Source organism: Erpetoichthys calabaricus, chromosome 13 (genome assembly GCF_900747795.2).
Source record: "Erpetoichthys calabaricus chromosome 13, fErpCal1.3, whole genome shotgun sequence".
NCBI lineage: Eukaryota > Metazoa > Chordata > Cladistia > Polypteriformes > Polypteridae > Erpetoichthys > Erpetoichthys calabaricus.
This window is the reverse complement of record NC_041406.2, coordinates 109,357,251-109,373,186: the sequence shown is the minus strand read 5'-3', so window position 1 is coordinate 109,373,186 and position 15,936 is coordinate 109,357,251. Positions and strand designations below refer to the sequence as shown.

Below are 15,936 nucleotides of genomic sequence, written 5' to 3'. Positions count from 1 at the left end.
AAAGCTCATTTTACTATACATCCACCTGTATGCCTTATTGTAATGTTTGGAAATTGTTTTATTTTGAATATTCACGTCACCGATACGTCATTTTTGCCGTCTAGTACTGGTATATTTCTTGCTCTTTGTTGTTGTTCAGAGATACTCAAGCCTAACACAAACACATGGATACAATCACTGGCGCTGGCGGCAGCAGCTTTTAATTAGTACCCTGGTAACTCAAAATCAGGATACATCCTATAAACAGGTACACAGGTTTTTCCATGGTTTTTAGGGTCAAAAATCCACTGCGTCCTATACATGGTATCGTCCTATATGCGGGTATTTACGGTAGGTGTTATTCTGAAGGAACAGTATGTCAAGGAGTGTTTTGGAAATGAAAAGAGTGTCAGACAGAGTAATGATTATGAAGATGGAAATTGGAAATAAGATGATGAATGTTGTTAGTGCATATGCCCCGCAAGTTGGGTGTGCAATGGATGAGAAAGAAGACTTTTGGAGTGAGCTGGATGAAGTGATGAACAGTGTACACAAGGGACAGAAAGTGGTGATTGGAGTGGATTTCAATGGGCATGTTGGTGAAGGGAACAGTGGAGACGAGGAGGTGATGGGTAGGTATGGTGTCAAGGAGAGGAATGAAGAAAGTCAGAGGATAGTGGATTTTGCCAAAAGGATGGACATGGCTGTAGTGAATACGTATTTTAAGAAGAGGGAGGAACATAGGGTGACGTACAAGAGTGGAGGAAGATGCACACAGGTAGATTACATCCTATGCAGAAGAGTCAATCTGAAGGAGATTGAAGACTGCAAAGTAGTGGCAGGGGAAAGTGTAGTTAAGCAGCATAGGATGGTGGTCTGTAGGATGATGTTAGAGATCAAGAAGAGGAAGAAAGTGAGGGCAGAGCCAAGGATCAAATGGTGGAAGTTGAAAAAGGAAGACTGCAAGGTTGAGTTTAGGTAGAAGGTGAGACAGGCACTGGGTGGCAGTGAAGAGTTACCAGACAGTTGGGAAACTACAGCAGATGTAGTAAGGGTGACAGCAAGAAGGGTGTTGATGTGACATCTGGACAGAGGAAGGAGGAAAAGGAAACCTGGTGGTGGAATGAGGAAATACAGGAGAGTATACAGAGGAAGAGGATGGCAAAGAAGAAATTGGATAGTCAGAGATATGCAGAAAGTAGACAAGAGTACAAGGAGATAAGGCGCAAGGTGAAGCGAGAGCATATGATGAGTTGTATGAGAGGTTGGACACTAAAGAGGGAGAAAAGGACCTGTACCAATTGACTAGACATATGAACCGAGCTGGGAAAGAAGTGCAGCAGGTTAGGGTAATAAAGGATAAAGATGGAAATGTACTCACAAGCAAGAAGAGTGTGTTGAGCAGATGGAAAGTGTACTTTGAAAGGCTTATGAATGAAGAGAACGAGAGAAAGAAGAGGTTGGATGATGTGGAGATAGTGAATCAGGAAGTGCAATGGATTAGCAAGGAGGAAGTAAGGACAGCTATGGAGAGGATGAAGAATGGAAAAGCCGTTGGTCCAGATGACATACCCGTGGAAGCATGGAGGTGTTTAGGAGAGATGGCAGTGGAGTTTTTAACCAATTGTTTAATGGAATCTTGGAAAGTGAGAGGATGCCTGAGGATTGGAGAAGAAGTATATTGGTACCAATATTTAAGAATAAGGGGGATGTGCAGGACTGTTGAAACTACAGGGGGATAAAATTGATGAGCCACAGCATGAAGTTATGGGAAAGAGTAGTGGAAGCTAGGTTAAGAAGTAAGGTGATGATTAGTGAGCAGCAGTATGGTGTCATGCCAAGAAAGAGCACCACAGACGCGATGTTTGCTCTGATGGTGTTGATGGAGAAGTTCAGAGAAGGCCAGAAGGAGTTGCATTGCGTCTTTGTGGACCTGGAGAAAGTATATGACAGGGTGCCTCGAGAGGAGCTGTGGTATTGTATGAGGAAGTTGGGAGTGGCAGAGAAGTACGTAAGAGTTGTACAGGATATGTACGAGGGAAGTGTGACTGTGGTGAGGTCTGTGGTAGGAGTGACGGATGCATTCAAGGTGGCGGTGGGATTACATCAGGGATTGGCTCTGAGCCCTTTCTTATTTGCAATGGTGATGGACAGGTTGACAGACGAGATTAGACAGGAGTCCCCGTGGACTATGATGTTTGCTGATGACATTGCGATCTGTAGCGAGAATAGGGAGCAGGTTGAGGAAACCCTGGAGAGGTGGGGATATACTCTAGAGAGAAGAGGAATGCAGGTCAGTAGGAACAAGACAGAATACATGTGTGTAAATGAGAGGGAGGTTAGTGGAATGGTGAGGATGCAAGGTGTAGAGCTGGCGAAGGTGGATGAGTTTAAGTACTTGGGATCAACAGTACAGAGTAATGAGGATTGTGGAAGAGAGGTGAAAAAGAGAGTGCAGGCAGGGTGGAATGGGTGGAGAAGAGTGTCAGGAGTGATTAGTGACAGATGGATATCAGCAAGAGTGAAAGGGAAGTTCTACAGGATGGTAGTGAGACCAGCTTTGTTATATGAGTTGGAGACGGTGGCACTGACCAGAAAGCAGGAGACAGAGCTGGAGGTGGCAGAGTGAAAGATGCTAACATTTGCATTCGGGGTGACAAGGATGGACAGGATTAGAAATGAGTACAAGTGCGTGCAGAAGGAACTCCGAGTCCAGCTCAGGGCGGCAAAGGAGCAGTACAAGAGAAAGCTGGAGCGGAAGTTGCAGAATAACAGCATGAAGGAAGTGTGAGATGGGATGAAGATCATCACAGGCTGCAGCTCGAAGCGGGGTGCCACCATCGAGAGAGACGTGAAGAAAGCAAACCAAATGAACAACTTCTTTAACAGGTTTGACCACCCTAACCCACTCTCACCTCGGAGTACTGCACCCTCCACCCATCCTTCTGCTGATACCAGCATAGGAGAGACATCCCCACCCACAATTACAGCAGCACAGGTGAGCAGAGAGCTGAGGAGACTTCGTGCCAGCAAAGCAGCGGGTCCAGATGGAGTATCGCCACGACTGAAGGTCTGTGCGCTGGAGCTGGGTAAATCCTCTACAGCGCATCTTCAACCTGAGCCTGGAACAGGGGAGAGTCCCGAGGCTTTGGAAAATATCTTGTATCACACCAGTCCCAAAGGTATCACATCCTAGTGAGCTGAATGACTTCCGGCCTGTCGCTCTGACGTCACATGTGATGAAGACCATGGAGCAGCTGCTGCTTCACCACTTAAGGCCACAGGTCCGCCACGCCCTCGACCCTCTACAGTTTGCATACCAGGAGAAGGTGGGAGTGGAGGATGCCATCATCTATATGCTACACCGATCCCTCTCCCACTTAGACAGAGGCAGCGGTGCTGTAAGAATTATGTTTCTGGACTTCTCTAGCACCTTCAACACTATCCAATCTCTGCTCCTTAGGGACAAGCTGATAGAGATGGGAGTAGATTCATACCTGGTGGCTTGGATTGTGGACTATCTTACAGACAGACCTCAGTATGTGTGTCTCGGGAACTGCAGGTCTGACATTGTGGTCAACAACACAGGAGCGCCACAGGGGACTGTACTTTCTCTGGTCCTGTTCAGCCTATATACATCGGACTTCCAATACAACTCGGAGTCCTGCCACGTACAAAAGTTCACTGACAACACTACTACCGTGGGCTGCATCAGGAGTGGGCAGGAGGAGGAGTATAGGAACCTAATCAAGGACTCTTTTAAATGGTGCGACTCAAACCACTTACACCTGAACACCAGCAAAACCAAGGAACTGGTGGTGGATTTTAGGAGGCCCAGGCCCCTCATGGACCCAGTGATTATCAGAGGAGACTGTGTACAGAGGGTACAGACCTATAAATACCTGGGAGTGCAGCTGGATGATAAATTGGACTGGACTGCCAATACTGATGCTCTGTGCAAGAAAGGACAGAGCCAACTATACTTCCTTAGAAGACTGGCGTCCTTCAACATCTGCAATAAGATGCTGCAGATGTTCTATCAGACGGTTGTGACTATGCCCTCTTCTATGCAGTGGTGTGCTGGGGAGGCAGCATAAGGAAGAAGGACGCCTCACGCCTGGACAAACTGGTGAGGAAGGCAGACTCTATTGTAGGCATGGAGCTGGACAGTTTGACATCCGTGGCAGAGCGACGGGCGCTGATCAGGCTCCTATCAATTATGGAGAATCCACTGCATCCACTAAACAGTATCATCTCCAGACAGAGGAGCAGCTTCAGAGATAGACTGCTGTCACTGTCCAGCTCCACTGAGACTTAGGAGATCGTTCCTCCCCCACACTATGCGACTCTTCAATTCCACCCGGGGGGGTAAACGTTAACATTATTCAAAGTTATTGTCTGTTTTTACCTGCATTTTTATCACTCTTTAATTTAATATTGTTTTTGTATCAGTATGCTGCTGCTGGAGTATGTGAATTTCCCCATGGGATTAATACAGTATCTATCTATCTATCTATCTATCTATCTATCTATCTATCTATCTATCTATCTATCTATCTATCTATCTATCTATCTATCTATCTATCTATCTATCTATCTATCTATCTATCTATCTATCTATCTATCTATCTATCTATCTATCTATCTATCTATCTATCTATCTATTAGAGGGTCAGCTCAAGTTGGACGATTGGGAGACAAAGTCAGAGAGGTGAGATTGCGCTGGTTTGGACATGTGCAGAGGAGAGATGCTGAGTATTTTGGGGGAAGGATGCTAAGGACAGAGCTGCCAGGCAAGAGAAATACAGGAAGGCCCAAGAGAAGGTTTATGGATGTGGTGAGAGAGGACATGCAGGTGATGGGTGTAACAGAACAAGATGCAGAGGAAAGAAAGATATGGAAGAAGATGATCCGCTGTTGCGACACCTAACAGGAGCAGCCGAAAGAAGAAGATGAAATAATTTCATCTTGAAAAATATTGGTTTCTCTCTCTTCCATGAAGGAAATTTGAGGCTTTGAGTTTAAAATCCTCAGACCCATTTTTTGGGCCTGTGCAGGCCTCACGTCTGCAATTTGATTTTGGGGTTAGGCTGCTTAGGATGAGGTCTTTTCACTGGATCCAAATCTGCAAGATGAACAGAGCTGGCTTTTGATGATTTCTTGAGGACCGTACTCCATTTTTGAGCTTTGTTTGTGACAGTAATCATAACAAGAAGAACAGAAGAGTCTTAAATTGATAGCAGATTGTGTTTCTCTGAACTAACTAATACAATTTGCAATGCAACTTACAGATTTGATTGACTGCTCAGGTATACCGTGAAGTCGGCAATAGTAGTATAAATGTTCCCAGCCTGTAAGGAGGTCTTCCAGAGCATTATTTTGAGGACAATATCCAATCAGAGTTCCTGCAGAGCTTGCAGCCATGATGTTCAACTCCTCTCTACAATGCACAAAAAGCAGAAAACAGACATTAAATTAATCTGACAAAGTGACTTTTAATGTCAACATAAAAAGTAGATAAGATGTGAAAGGCACTTGTTAAATGAAACATCTGTCGTGGCTGTGACCACAGCCACTGTGACACCTCAGATTTTTCTCTCACGCAAAAGAGGTTTAACCATTTAATAGAAACAGCTACCGTAGCAACCACTAGTGTGAAAACTAATAATAGCAGAGCATGATAGAATAACATTTGATTGTGAATGGTAATTTCAAAAATTACTTCCTTCAGATGTTAGCATGGGGCCAGACCAGTCCATTTACAAGTACAATTAACATCCATCTTACCAGCTGTTCACAGAGAGATATATAATGATATAAAATCTTTTTAAACTTAGATTCCTGTATTAAGCAGATTACATATGCAAGTGTTCCTTTGATGTTGGCCTTATATACACCACCATTTAACGTTTAAACTCATCCCATGGCTCATGTATGTTTTCAAAACCTAATGCATTTGGAATGTTTGTGTTGTCACTGCTACATTTCTTTAAAACTGACCATATAAAATCTACAGATAAATTCAGGAAATAAACTATGTGCTCAGACATTCAAGCCCTTCACATTTTTAATCATGTTTCAATATATATGAAGTATATACTAAATATTAATAAAATACATATAGTATGTAATCACTGTGTCATAAACAGACTAGCCTAAAATGCCGGTCCAGACAAACTAATCAGTAGTGCTGATGTATCATTCCTTAATCTGGACACTGGAAAAAAAAAATAGCTAATATCAACCAACCAGAGTAGTTTGGGTTGTCCTCGTTCATCAATGGACTGCTTCTGTCCATCTTTATGTAGTTAATTTTTAAAAATATTTTCAAGGTGAGAGTTGAAGGCCTCTGAAGTACCACTATTTACTACACTGGTTGTTAACTGAGTTAAATCTTTAGCCTTGTGAATTCTTCTCCTGCACACACACACAAAGTCACACACAATCACATTCTACCTGCTTACATGCCTTGAAGAGTAATGATAATGATAAAAGTAATGATCTGCACATGATGCTATAATGAATTCAGTGGTCAAAAACACAGGGAACAGAAAGTGGACATAATCAACTGGCTGCAGCAGCAAAAATAAAGATGAGGTACCATTGTCAGAAAAGACTTGTAATTTTGTTTATTTGTTTATTTTTATTTTTTATATTTAATTTTATTAAAATCAAAAAACATTCCATACATGCAAGTCAAGTTTAACAAAACTGGTCTGAAACAAATCGCCCCCCACCCATGAGAAAGAGACCTATGTCAGAAGAGTAGCACTTTAATAACAGTAAAAATATGTAAATAAATAAATACCGGTAAATAAAAATAGATAGAAAAAGAGGGGAGAGAATCCACTTCCTCAAGTTAAATGCTCATTCTAAAATGTTATTGATCAGATCCTGCCAAGTTTTGAAGAAGTTTTGTACAGATCCTCTAAGTGAGAATTTGGTGTTTTCCAATTTTAGATAGCAAGGGGGCTCCGCCCCCTGTTGGTGTCGTTCGCCCACCCCCGGCTTTGGTTTACCGGATATACAATTTAAAGAGATTGTTATTTTCATGGGAATTGTTATATATGCATTATTTTCAGTTTTACTTTAAAACTTTTGTAAAAACAATACTTGTCCTTTATTTCCGGCCCCGGGCGTGGTTACATCTCTCGCAGGACGTATAATGCTGCTTGCATTGTGAAGGGGGTGTGGCTGAACACACGCTAAGGAGATGCCGTCGGATCAGCTGCTGTCTTTCTACTGCTGGTGAGCTGCCTGTTCTGCTTGTCTCGCTGCCTGATCATTTCAAAGCCTGTATAGCAGCTGTCCTTTTGCCACTTAGTGTCTCTTCCGCTTGCATTGTGGGTGGGGGGTTAAGATGGCTGAACGCATGCAAGGAGAAGCGGTCTGATCATCTGCTGGCTTTCTGCTGCTGGCGAGCTGAGTGTTTTGCTTGTCGCTTGTCTTTGTTTTAAGAGCTGGGAGCAAGTTAAAGTGTCTCTCGCGGGACTTCAAATTGTCTTCCGAGTCTTGTCTCCCTAGTCTTCCTCCCGAAGATTTTTTTTATAATAGAGAGATATATAACATCAGTTACCCACTGACTTAGAATAGGTGAGTTAGGATTCTTCCAGTTGAGTAAGATAAGTCTACGTGCTAATAGTGAAGTAAAGGCAATTACAGTTTGTTTGTCCTTCTCCACTTTAAGCCCATCTGGAAGAACACCAAACACAGCTGTTAGTGGCTTAGGAGGGATGGTGACATCAAGGCTGTCTGATAGGCATTTAAAGATATTGGTCCAGAATGATGTTAATTTGGTACACATCCAAAATTTATGACCCAATGAGGCTGGAACTTGATTGCAATGTTCGCAGGTTGGATCTTGCCTGGGAAACATTTTGGACAATTGTAAACAACAGAGATGTGCTCAATATATAATTTTAAGTTGAATAATTGTATGCTTTGCGCATATGAGTGAATTCTGTGCATCACCGCCTTCCACTCCTTCTCTGAGATGTTGAGTGAGAGATCCTTTTCCCACTGTACTCTGGGATCTTTGAAAGGAAGGGACTTTAAAATGTTTTTATAAACTACAGAAATGCTGTTTGAGTCCTCAAGACTGATCAAAATTTCTTCTGGTGCAGAGGTAGGTGGGAGGTGAGGGAAATTGGGAAGGATTTGTTTACCAATGCTGTAATGAATCCGTGGTCAGATACACAGGGAAGGGAAGGTGGACATAATCAACTGGCCGCAGTAGCAAAAATAAAGATGAGGTACCATTGTTACAAAAGACTTGTAAATTTTTGTCAAAAATCTAAAGTAATATATTTCATTTGCTTCCATGGTGCTGAGTGGTAGTCACAAGCCTCTTGGCAGGCACTTAAAACAAAAAATAACACAATAAAACACTAACAATAATAATGATGATGACCTTGGATGGCTGAGGAGTGCAGTTCACGAGTCTCAGACCTTGGGACCATGGGAGTAAGAAATTCTGTTTCCACAAATCTAGTTTCTCCTCTCTTTCTTGTCTTTAGTAATACTTAGGTGAAACAGCAGTCAAATCACTAAATGGTACAAGAGCTAACTTACCCAAAGGCAGTCTTTATCACTGCATATCCAGATGAAGGAACCAAATCTCCAGTGAGCATTTTAAAAGTTGTTGTCTTCCCAGCACCATTGACACCCAGTAGACCAAAGCACTGGAAAGTTAAGGAAAATAGTTTTATTTAATTGAGACACAAATGTCAGACTCTGACTTCATCTTTAATTACATTTGAGATGATACAAGATATCTGTTCTCAAAATAGATTTATAGATGATAATGTTCAATGTTCAAAGTCTGTAGGCATTATTAACATTCTAATGGCTTCATGAAAGTTCATAAAAATCATTGAACAAAAAGTGGAAAAAGCTATCAAGCTGTTGAATTTGGGGGGGATTGAGTTAGTTGTGGAACTTTGGTGTCCAGTTTGGATTCTGAATTTTAATGGTATAATCATTACTTGGGGAGAAGATGCTCAGAGATGTTATTTTTTTTTGAGCATTAATAAAACCAGGAGATGGAAGGAGCCTGGGAGAGCTAACAGAATCATGGTCAGAGAAGGACAAAAATCACTGCTAATTATCAAAACCAAAATCATAGTCAGAAGAAACACAGAAAAAGTCTTAATAATTTCCAAAACTGCATCTAATTTACATTATTTGTTGTGGACTCATTTGTCTTTGATACAGTACTTGACTAACAGACTGTTGCCCAGAAAGCAATAGCATAAGGTGAGACGTGACGCATCTGTCTTATGATCGGCAACAAGTGCATGTGATGATGCGGGTTCGTGCATGCTCCCATCTTCTGTCCGGGAGCCCTGGAATCCGTCACCGTTGGTAATGCTATTAGGCAGTGAGGCAAAAACAATGGAGCAAGGGGGATGGTGTATAAAAGTGCCAAGTGCTTTTATTTAAAAACAACAACAAAATAATGTCCGAATAAATAAGGTGCAGTGATTCAAAAATCTTCATTAACACTAGAATTACCAGAGCCTACGAAAAAACTTGTAGATCCGGCCCACCTTAAATCGCTTCTTAAAACCGTTCTCACTTCTCTGCCAGCGTCTTTTGTCCTCTAAATGTACTGATAAAGACAAGCTGCCAGCAGCCGGCTATTCCATCCCCCCACCGACTTAGAACGTAAACAAACTTCTCCCAGCTCATGCCTTGACTGATTATCTGGGAGTGAGTGGAGTTTTAGAATGGAAATAATAAATCGCTATTTGGAACACACGCATTTCATGTGTGTTGCGTTTCTGCAGTAATCTGTGTAAACACATTTTTAAAACAGAAACGTTTTTTATATTCTAGTAACAAATGACAAAATGTAGGCTTAAACTATATAATGTATGAAGCCTGAAGTCCAAATATCAAAGAAACACTTTCACAAAAGGTACAAAAAAAAAAGCCGCCGCCAAAAAAAGCTGCCTTAGTGTGGGACATTGACACCTATTTACTATGATTGCCGCCGTGGTGCAACAGTATCAGTTGCTGACTGGCAATCAGAAGGTCATGAGTTCGATCCTGCATGACTCCCTTATGAGAAGTGAAGTGTTCTTATTTTTACTATTTTAGAATAAAAAGATACATTTGATTTCAGTCTGTAACAGCCTGTGTAATTTATGATATTTGCAAAGGTTAGCTTTGTTTTTTTTTTTTTAATTCACTTTTCATTGTCTCAGTCGTGTTCAGGATTCTTCCCTACCCCATGTAAAAGTATAATAAAACAAGTGCACTTTTATTCAAGAATATAACCGAAGAAAAAAGAAAGCAATATACAGTAGGCGGTTGATATGACAGCTTGCGTGGTGCAATGCTAAGAACTGCTGATTTCCATTCCGTGCTATATAACTGTTAACTGTTAACATTTGAATCTGATGATTGCATATAGCGCTGTCTTATTCAGTGTGCACAAGAACATGCAGGTGGCCAGTTGCTGCGTGCTACAACGCACATTTTAAAAAAGAAAGAGACAAATATATGTGAAGAAATCATTTTATGACGCGAATAGTACCAATCAGAAAACATCGTCGAAGTAATGCAATATTATTTGAAAACGAACAGCGTCAGGTTGGGTGTGAAGTTATACTGGCGCTGTTTGAGTCAGATCAGAAGCTGAATAAGCTGAACAAGCTCCTGTTCTGACTCTAAGTAAAAAGCATGAATTAATTAACAGAAATAACCGCGATTGACATTTTAAACTTAACGATTTACAGTGCATACCAATTTATAAATTTTATGTCCGTTTTCAGTAGTAAGGGGGGGGTGTTAGAGCGTGTGAGCTTATTCAGTGCTGAAAATGGCAAATATAGGAGTGAGTGAGATCGAACTGGGAAATCTTGATCACACTTGGTTTGCGTCTGTACTTGCGCTGTTTCTTAGAGTCAGATCGGGGGTGGGGATGCTAGAGTGCGTGAGCTTATTCAGTTCTGCTGGATCAACGCATATGTTGATCTTTTTTTCTTTCAGTAATAGCACCAACATAAATCCACACCCGATCTGACGCTGTTCGTTTTCAAATAATATTGCATTAGTGCGATGATGTTTTCACATATATTGTCTCTTTCTTTCAGGTGTGTAATAGGAACCACAGCATAGAGAGAAGCGTGTACATTGTAACAGGTACACACGTTGTAAATGTAGGAAAGACTATCCTTGCGTGTGTGTGAACAGTTAACATTTGAATCTGATTATTGCATATAACGCTGAACTTACTGCTCTGTACTATTCTATCCTCTGCATGTCCTGGAGTACAAAAGAAACAGCATACAGCAACATGTGGGGACTGGCAAGATCGGGAAAAAAAATATGCATTCACTGATTACAAAACGCAAGATGTTATGCGAATGAATATGAATAATATGAATAATGTTTCATCCGTGCCACAAAGTTTTCCGAAATGTACTATACAGGTCATAAAACGAATAATTCCAAATATCATATATACCTACGTCTGTGTTTTTTTGTTGTTTTGACATCATTCACCATAAGGTACACTCTAATTCAGCATGAGCAGGAACACTCAATAAAACCAAATAAAAAAATCAAGTGACGGTGAGATACGAAGAAGGCAGATTCGCCAGCGGTTGTGTGTCAGCTTTTATCCCTCCAGATGAGAGAATGTCCAGTTCCATTGTCTCAAAACACCACTCACATCTCCAGTTATTCCGTTTCAAATAAAAATTAACAGCGTCAGATCCCTGGGGGGTAGTATGTATTGTGATCGTGATTTAGAGAGAATAAAAGTAAAAAAAAAAACGGTAACTTTTACAAGTCCTATAAATGCACACCATGTGCTACAGACGCAAACCAAATGTATGTGTGTACTGTATAATATTACCAAAAAGAGGAGCTCACTACTGAAAACGGCAAATATAGGAGTGAGTGGGGATCGAACCGGGGACTCTCAATTACAAGTTAGCAAATCTTACCACTACACCACAGAAGCTGTTGTATTATCCTTGAACCTTTTGTGGAAATGTTTTTACTTGATCTTTGGACTTCAGGCTTCATACATTATATAGTTTATGCCTACATTTTGTCATTTACTACTAAAATATGAAAAACGTTTCTGTTTTAAAAATGTGTTTACACAGATTGCTGTAGAAATGGAACACACATGAACTGTGTGTGTTCCAAATAGCGATCTATTATTTCCACACTAAAACTCTAGCAGTTCAGTCACTCCCAGATAATCAAACAAGGCATGAGCTGGGAAAACTTAGTGAACGCTCTGCGACGGTGGGGGATGGAATAGCCGGCTGCTTGCTGGCTCGTCTTAATCGGCACATTTAGAAGACAAAAGAGAGCTGCAAATGGTTTTAAGGTGGGCCGGATCTACAAGTTTTTCGTAGACTCTGGTAATTCTAGTGTTAAATAAATAATCCATAAAAACAGATGTGAAACGTGGAGGTTAAAAATAAAGAAAAAGTCTTCTAAAAACAACGAGGTTAAAATAATGCAGAAAGCAGTCTTTTAAAAATCCGGTGCATCCTTCTCCTACTACTGCTAGCGGCTCCCCTTGCTTCCTGTTTGGGTTTCTCAATAGAGGAGTCACCCTAGCTGCAGCTGACCTGCTCTGCCTGCTTCGGCTGTTTGGTTTGCCTCACCAACTCCTGGCTCCTGTAGGCTCCTTCAAACAGCGACTTGGGATTCCCCAACGACCAGGGCTGTCACGCTGGGGACACCACGTCCCAAGTCCTGACTCCCGCTACCTTCCGCATCCTTACGTGGAGAGTCATCTGCCTTCCGGTCACTCCAGCTCTATGATCACTCAATGGGAGCGACCACTACTACTTCTCCCTGGATGTCGGCCCAACACCCAGGCTCACTGTACAGCTGCATGTGTGAGCCTGCACTCGCTCGCTCATTCTCCTGCACCAGCTTTCTTTCTCTCTCTCCCCTGCGTCCTGCTTTCTCCTGCAACCTCCGTTTCTTCTCTCTCCTTTCTTCCCCTCTTAGCCAACTTGTGCTTCTATTTATCAAGAGGGCATGGCAGCTGTGTCAAATAAGCAGCCCCAGGAACACTTAGGTGAGAAACGCCTACATCGTGAATCACCCTGAGAATCGCTTCAGCCACACAACCACCACGCCCCCTCGCTAAGCCGCGAGTGTGGTGATTATTTATTTTAAAACGGGCCTTTGATGGGAGCTGTGGACACACCATACCACAGTGCAGCAACAGTGACCAACATGGCTGTGGTCTTTACAGAACAACACAAAGTGGCAGTGACCATACCAAAGAAAATGGCACTGCCATATCAGTGATAAAATGAATTAACATAAAAGAATAAGTATGCAGAAATTGTAAAAATGGTACAAATTAACCGAAAGATGTTCAACAAGTGGATTCATATCAAATGAAGATGGAAAATTAGATAAGAATAATCAGGCAGATTTATGATCTGGGAAATTGGAGCATGTGAGAGAAGGCAATTACATTTGCATCAGCTGAGAACTTCTATTTTTTTTTCATAGAGAGGGGGAACATCTGATAACTGACAAATGTCAAGCCCACTCAAATGGACATTCATTCAGTTTTATATCGTCAAATATCTGTGGAATTAATTTAAGAATTTCTGTGACATGTATGATATTTTCATCAGCATATTTTGTCTTAAATTGATGATAATGCTATGGTGAATTTATTTTCAAGATGTTATTCCACTATTATAATATTCTCCAAGTGTTTCTGTAAAAATATGTACATATTAATGAACCAAGCTCCAGGTGTGTGTTTATCTGGGGTAAGGTTGAAGTTTATGACCTACGGATTGTTGGTTTGTTTCCTTCACCTTTGTATTTATTGTCACAAAGTCACGTTGGTGTCAGTTCTTTTGAAGTTTATGAGGACCGCACTTTTTCCAATTGGATGGCCTTTGACCTCTGACCTTAAGTGTTACATTTGACGTTCTCATGGTATATAAAAATGATACATCAGAATGTACACAGGAATTATCTGTAACCCTGCATTCCAGAACACATATGTGTTTCTAGTTAGCTTATTCTAACATTTTCCAAATGTATTCTTTGTTACATTAAATAATTTATAGTTTGCCAATAATAAATTGTTAATTAATATATGCTTTGATGGGTTATTTATCTACACTCATTATAAGTAACACATGAATAGTATAGCCCTTTTGTTTTGAAACATGCTAGAATGCGGCCTCTGAGGTTCATAATATGAATATTCTTTAATAGTTGGGCTTTGGATTACATGAGGCCCAAGTGCTGGTGAAATCTGGACTGCAAAGGCTACATCCCCTGGACTTCTTCCTAAATGACCTGCCACCAATTTCTTAAATTTGTATGTTTTAAACCATCACCCGGGTTTTGAGGGAGAGACAGCACAAGATACAGAGCAAAATATACTGAAAAAAAGAGTTGACGCTGAGAGAAAATAAAAAGCTGAAATTGTTGTTATCCATTCAGGAGCTCAAGTAGCACAAGGTAACTGAAGCTGAATGATTAATTTGCGTGATGTAATTAGACACACACACACCAACCACAAATGTCGACAGAAGCCTCTGTCTGCTTCGATATCTTTCTGTCATTTTTTGACTATTGCATCACTATATGACATCAAAAAGAGTTTAAATAAGCATTGTGGTCTATGGGTATGCAACATGTTAAAATGATGCGGCTATTTTGTTATGGCATGTGGGCATTTCAATTAGACAGTAATATTACATTTCTTTAGGTATTCATTGAGATGTGCAGTCAGAAGATGGATGTTGTGCAACCTCATCTGTGCATCTGCTGGTGTTAGGCAGTATTGCTGATTATTTGTTTTGAGTACTGAAATCTGCATTTCCTGTGGCTGTTCATTATTATATCTCTTAACAGCAGTCCTTTTGACAGACTGTGACACAACATTTACTTCAAATTTATGTTTTCATGAATATAGTTGCCTGTTCTGTCAAGGTTACACCGATTCCTACAATATCGTTGTAACGCTTAACAACAGAGTGCACACACAGCACCTGCGACAACATATCATTCACGTTAACTATTTATCCTTTGATGTCTTCGAATGCCAGTGTATAATATGGTGCTACAGAAATGTTTTTCGTTTGCAATTCAGTTATATTTATTTTTAAGACATGAAATGTGCTCTCTGCGCACATAACACACATTTATATGTCTAATAGGGTTTTTTTTTTTTTTTGAGACTTTGACTGTAGACGGCTCATCGTAAACAGAAGCTTGCTGTCTGTCGGACCAGGTTAACAAGAGCACCTCTGATCTTTGCAGTGCAAAATCACCACCCCTACTTCGACTGCCACCTTCATGAGGTACTGGATTGGTTTAGAAATGTGACGCTCAGTGCGCTGTCCAATTGTTCCCACCTACTTTTTGGCACGATTCACTCATGGTTGTCTTCAAGAGTATATAATATACATTTGTCTTCAGCAAGACTTCCTAACCTCTAACACAATCTAAATTAGTCTCTGAGGTGTTATCCTAAAGCACATATTAGTGCTTTACTACTGGCCACATTCGGATTGTTTTCTAGGGTATGAAACCGTAACAATTGTGAATAATCTTAAGTAAAACTAATTGAAATGTTACAGTATTATAATTAAGACAAATTACAAATAAGAGACATCAATTACAAATAAGAGTCATACTCGTTATTTACTCGATTCTCCATGTGAGCTTTAACATCATTATCATTTTTTAGCATGTCATTTTCTATTTATGCTACACCATTTAGATGTCATGTGACTCATCCTGTCACACTGGTGATGCAATACCCATTGTGTATAATTTTGGCACCATTGGAGCTTGGAGTTATCCCACTACTGATATAAATGACTTCCTTGTGCTTGTCAGTAGTTTAGTTTATAAAACAAATAGAGTGACTCATTTCACTATTTTGACTTTGGCTTCAACTTCAAGATGACTCCTTTTGTTTTCCCAGTTTTG

The 15,936-nt window shown here is 40.7% G+C and overlaps 1 protein-coding gene across 1 annotated transcript in view; it reads right to left on the bottom strand.

The window, feature by feature from the left end:
* Positions 1 to 15,936, bottom strand: part of LOC114663796 (ATP-binding cassette sub-family A member 13-like) — a 488,511-nt gene that overhangs the window by 87,710 nt on the left and 384,865 nt on the right. Inside the window, exons 37-38 of the mRNA XM_028817717.2 lie at positions 8,551 to 8,660; positions 5,269 to 5,419 (exon numbers count right to left, since the gene is read on the bottom strand). Of these exons, the coding sequence (XP_028673550.2) occupies positions 5,269 to 5,419; positions 8,551 to 8,660 (261 nt within the window). The remainder of the gene's footprint in view (positions 1 to 5,268; positions 5,420 to 8,550; positions 8,661 to 15,936) is intronic.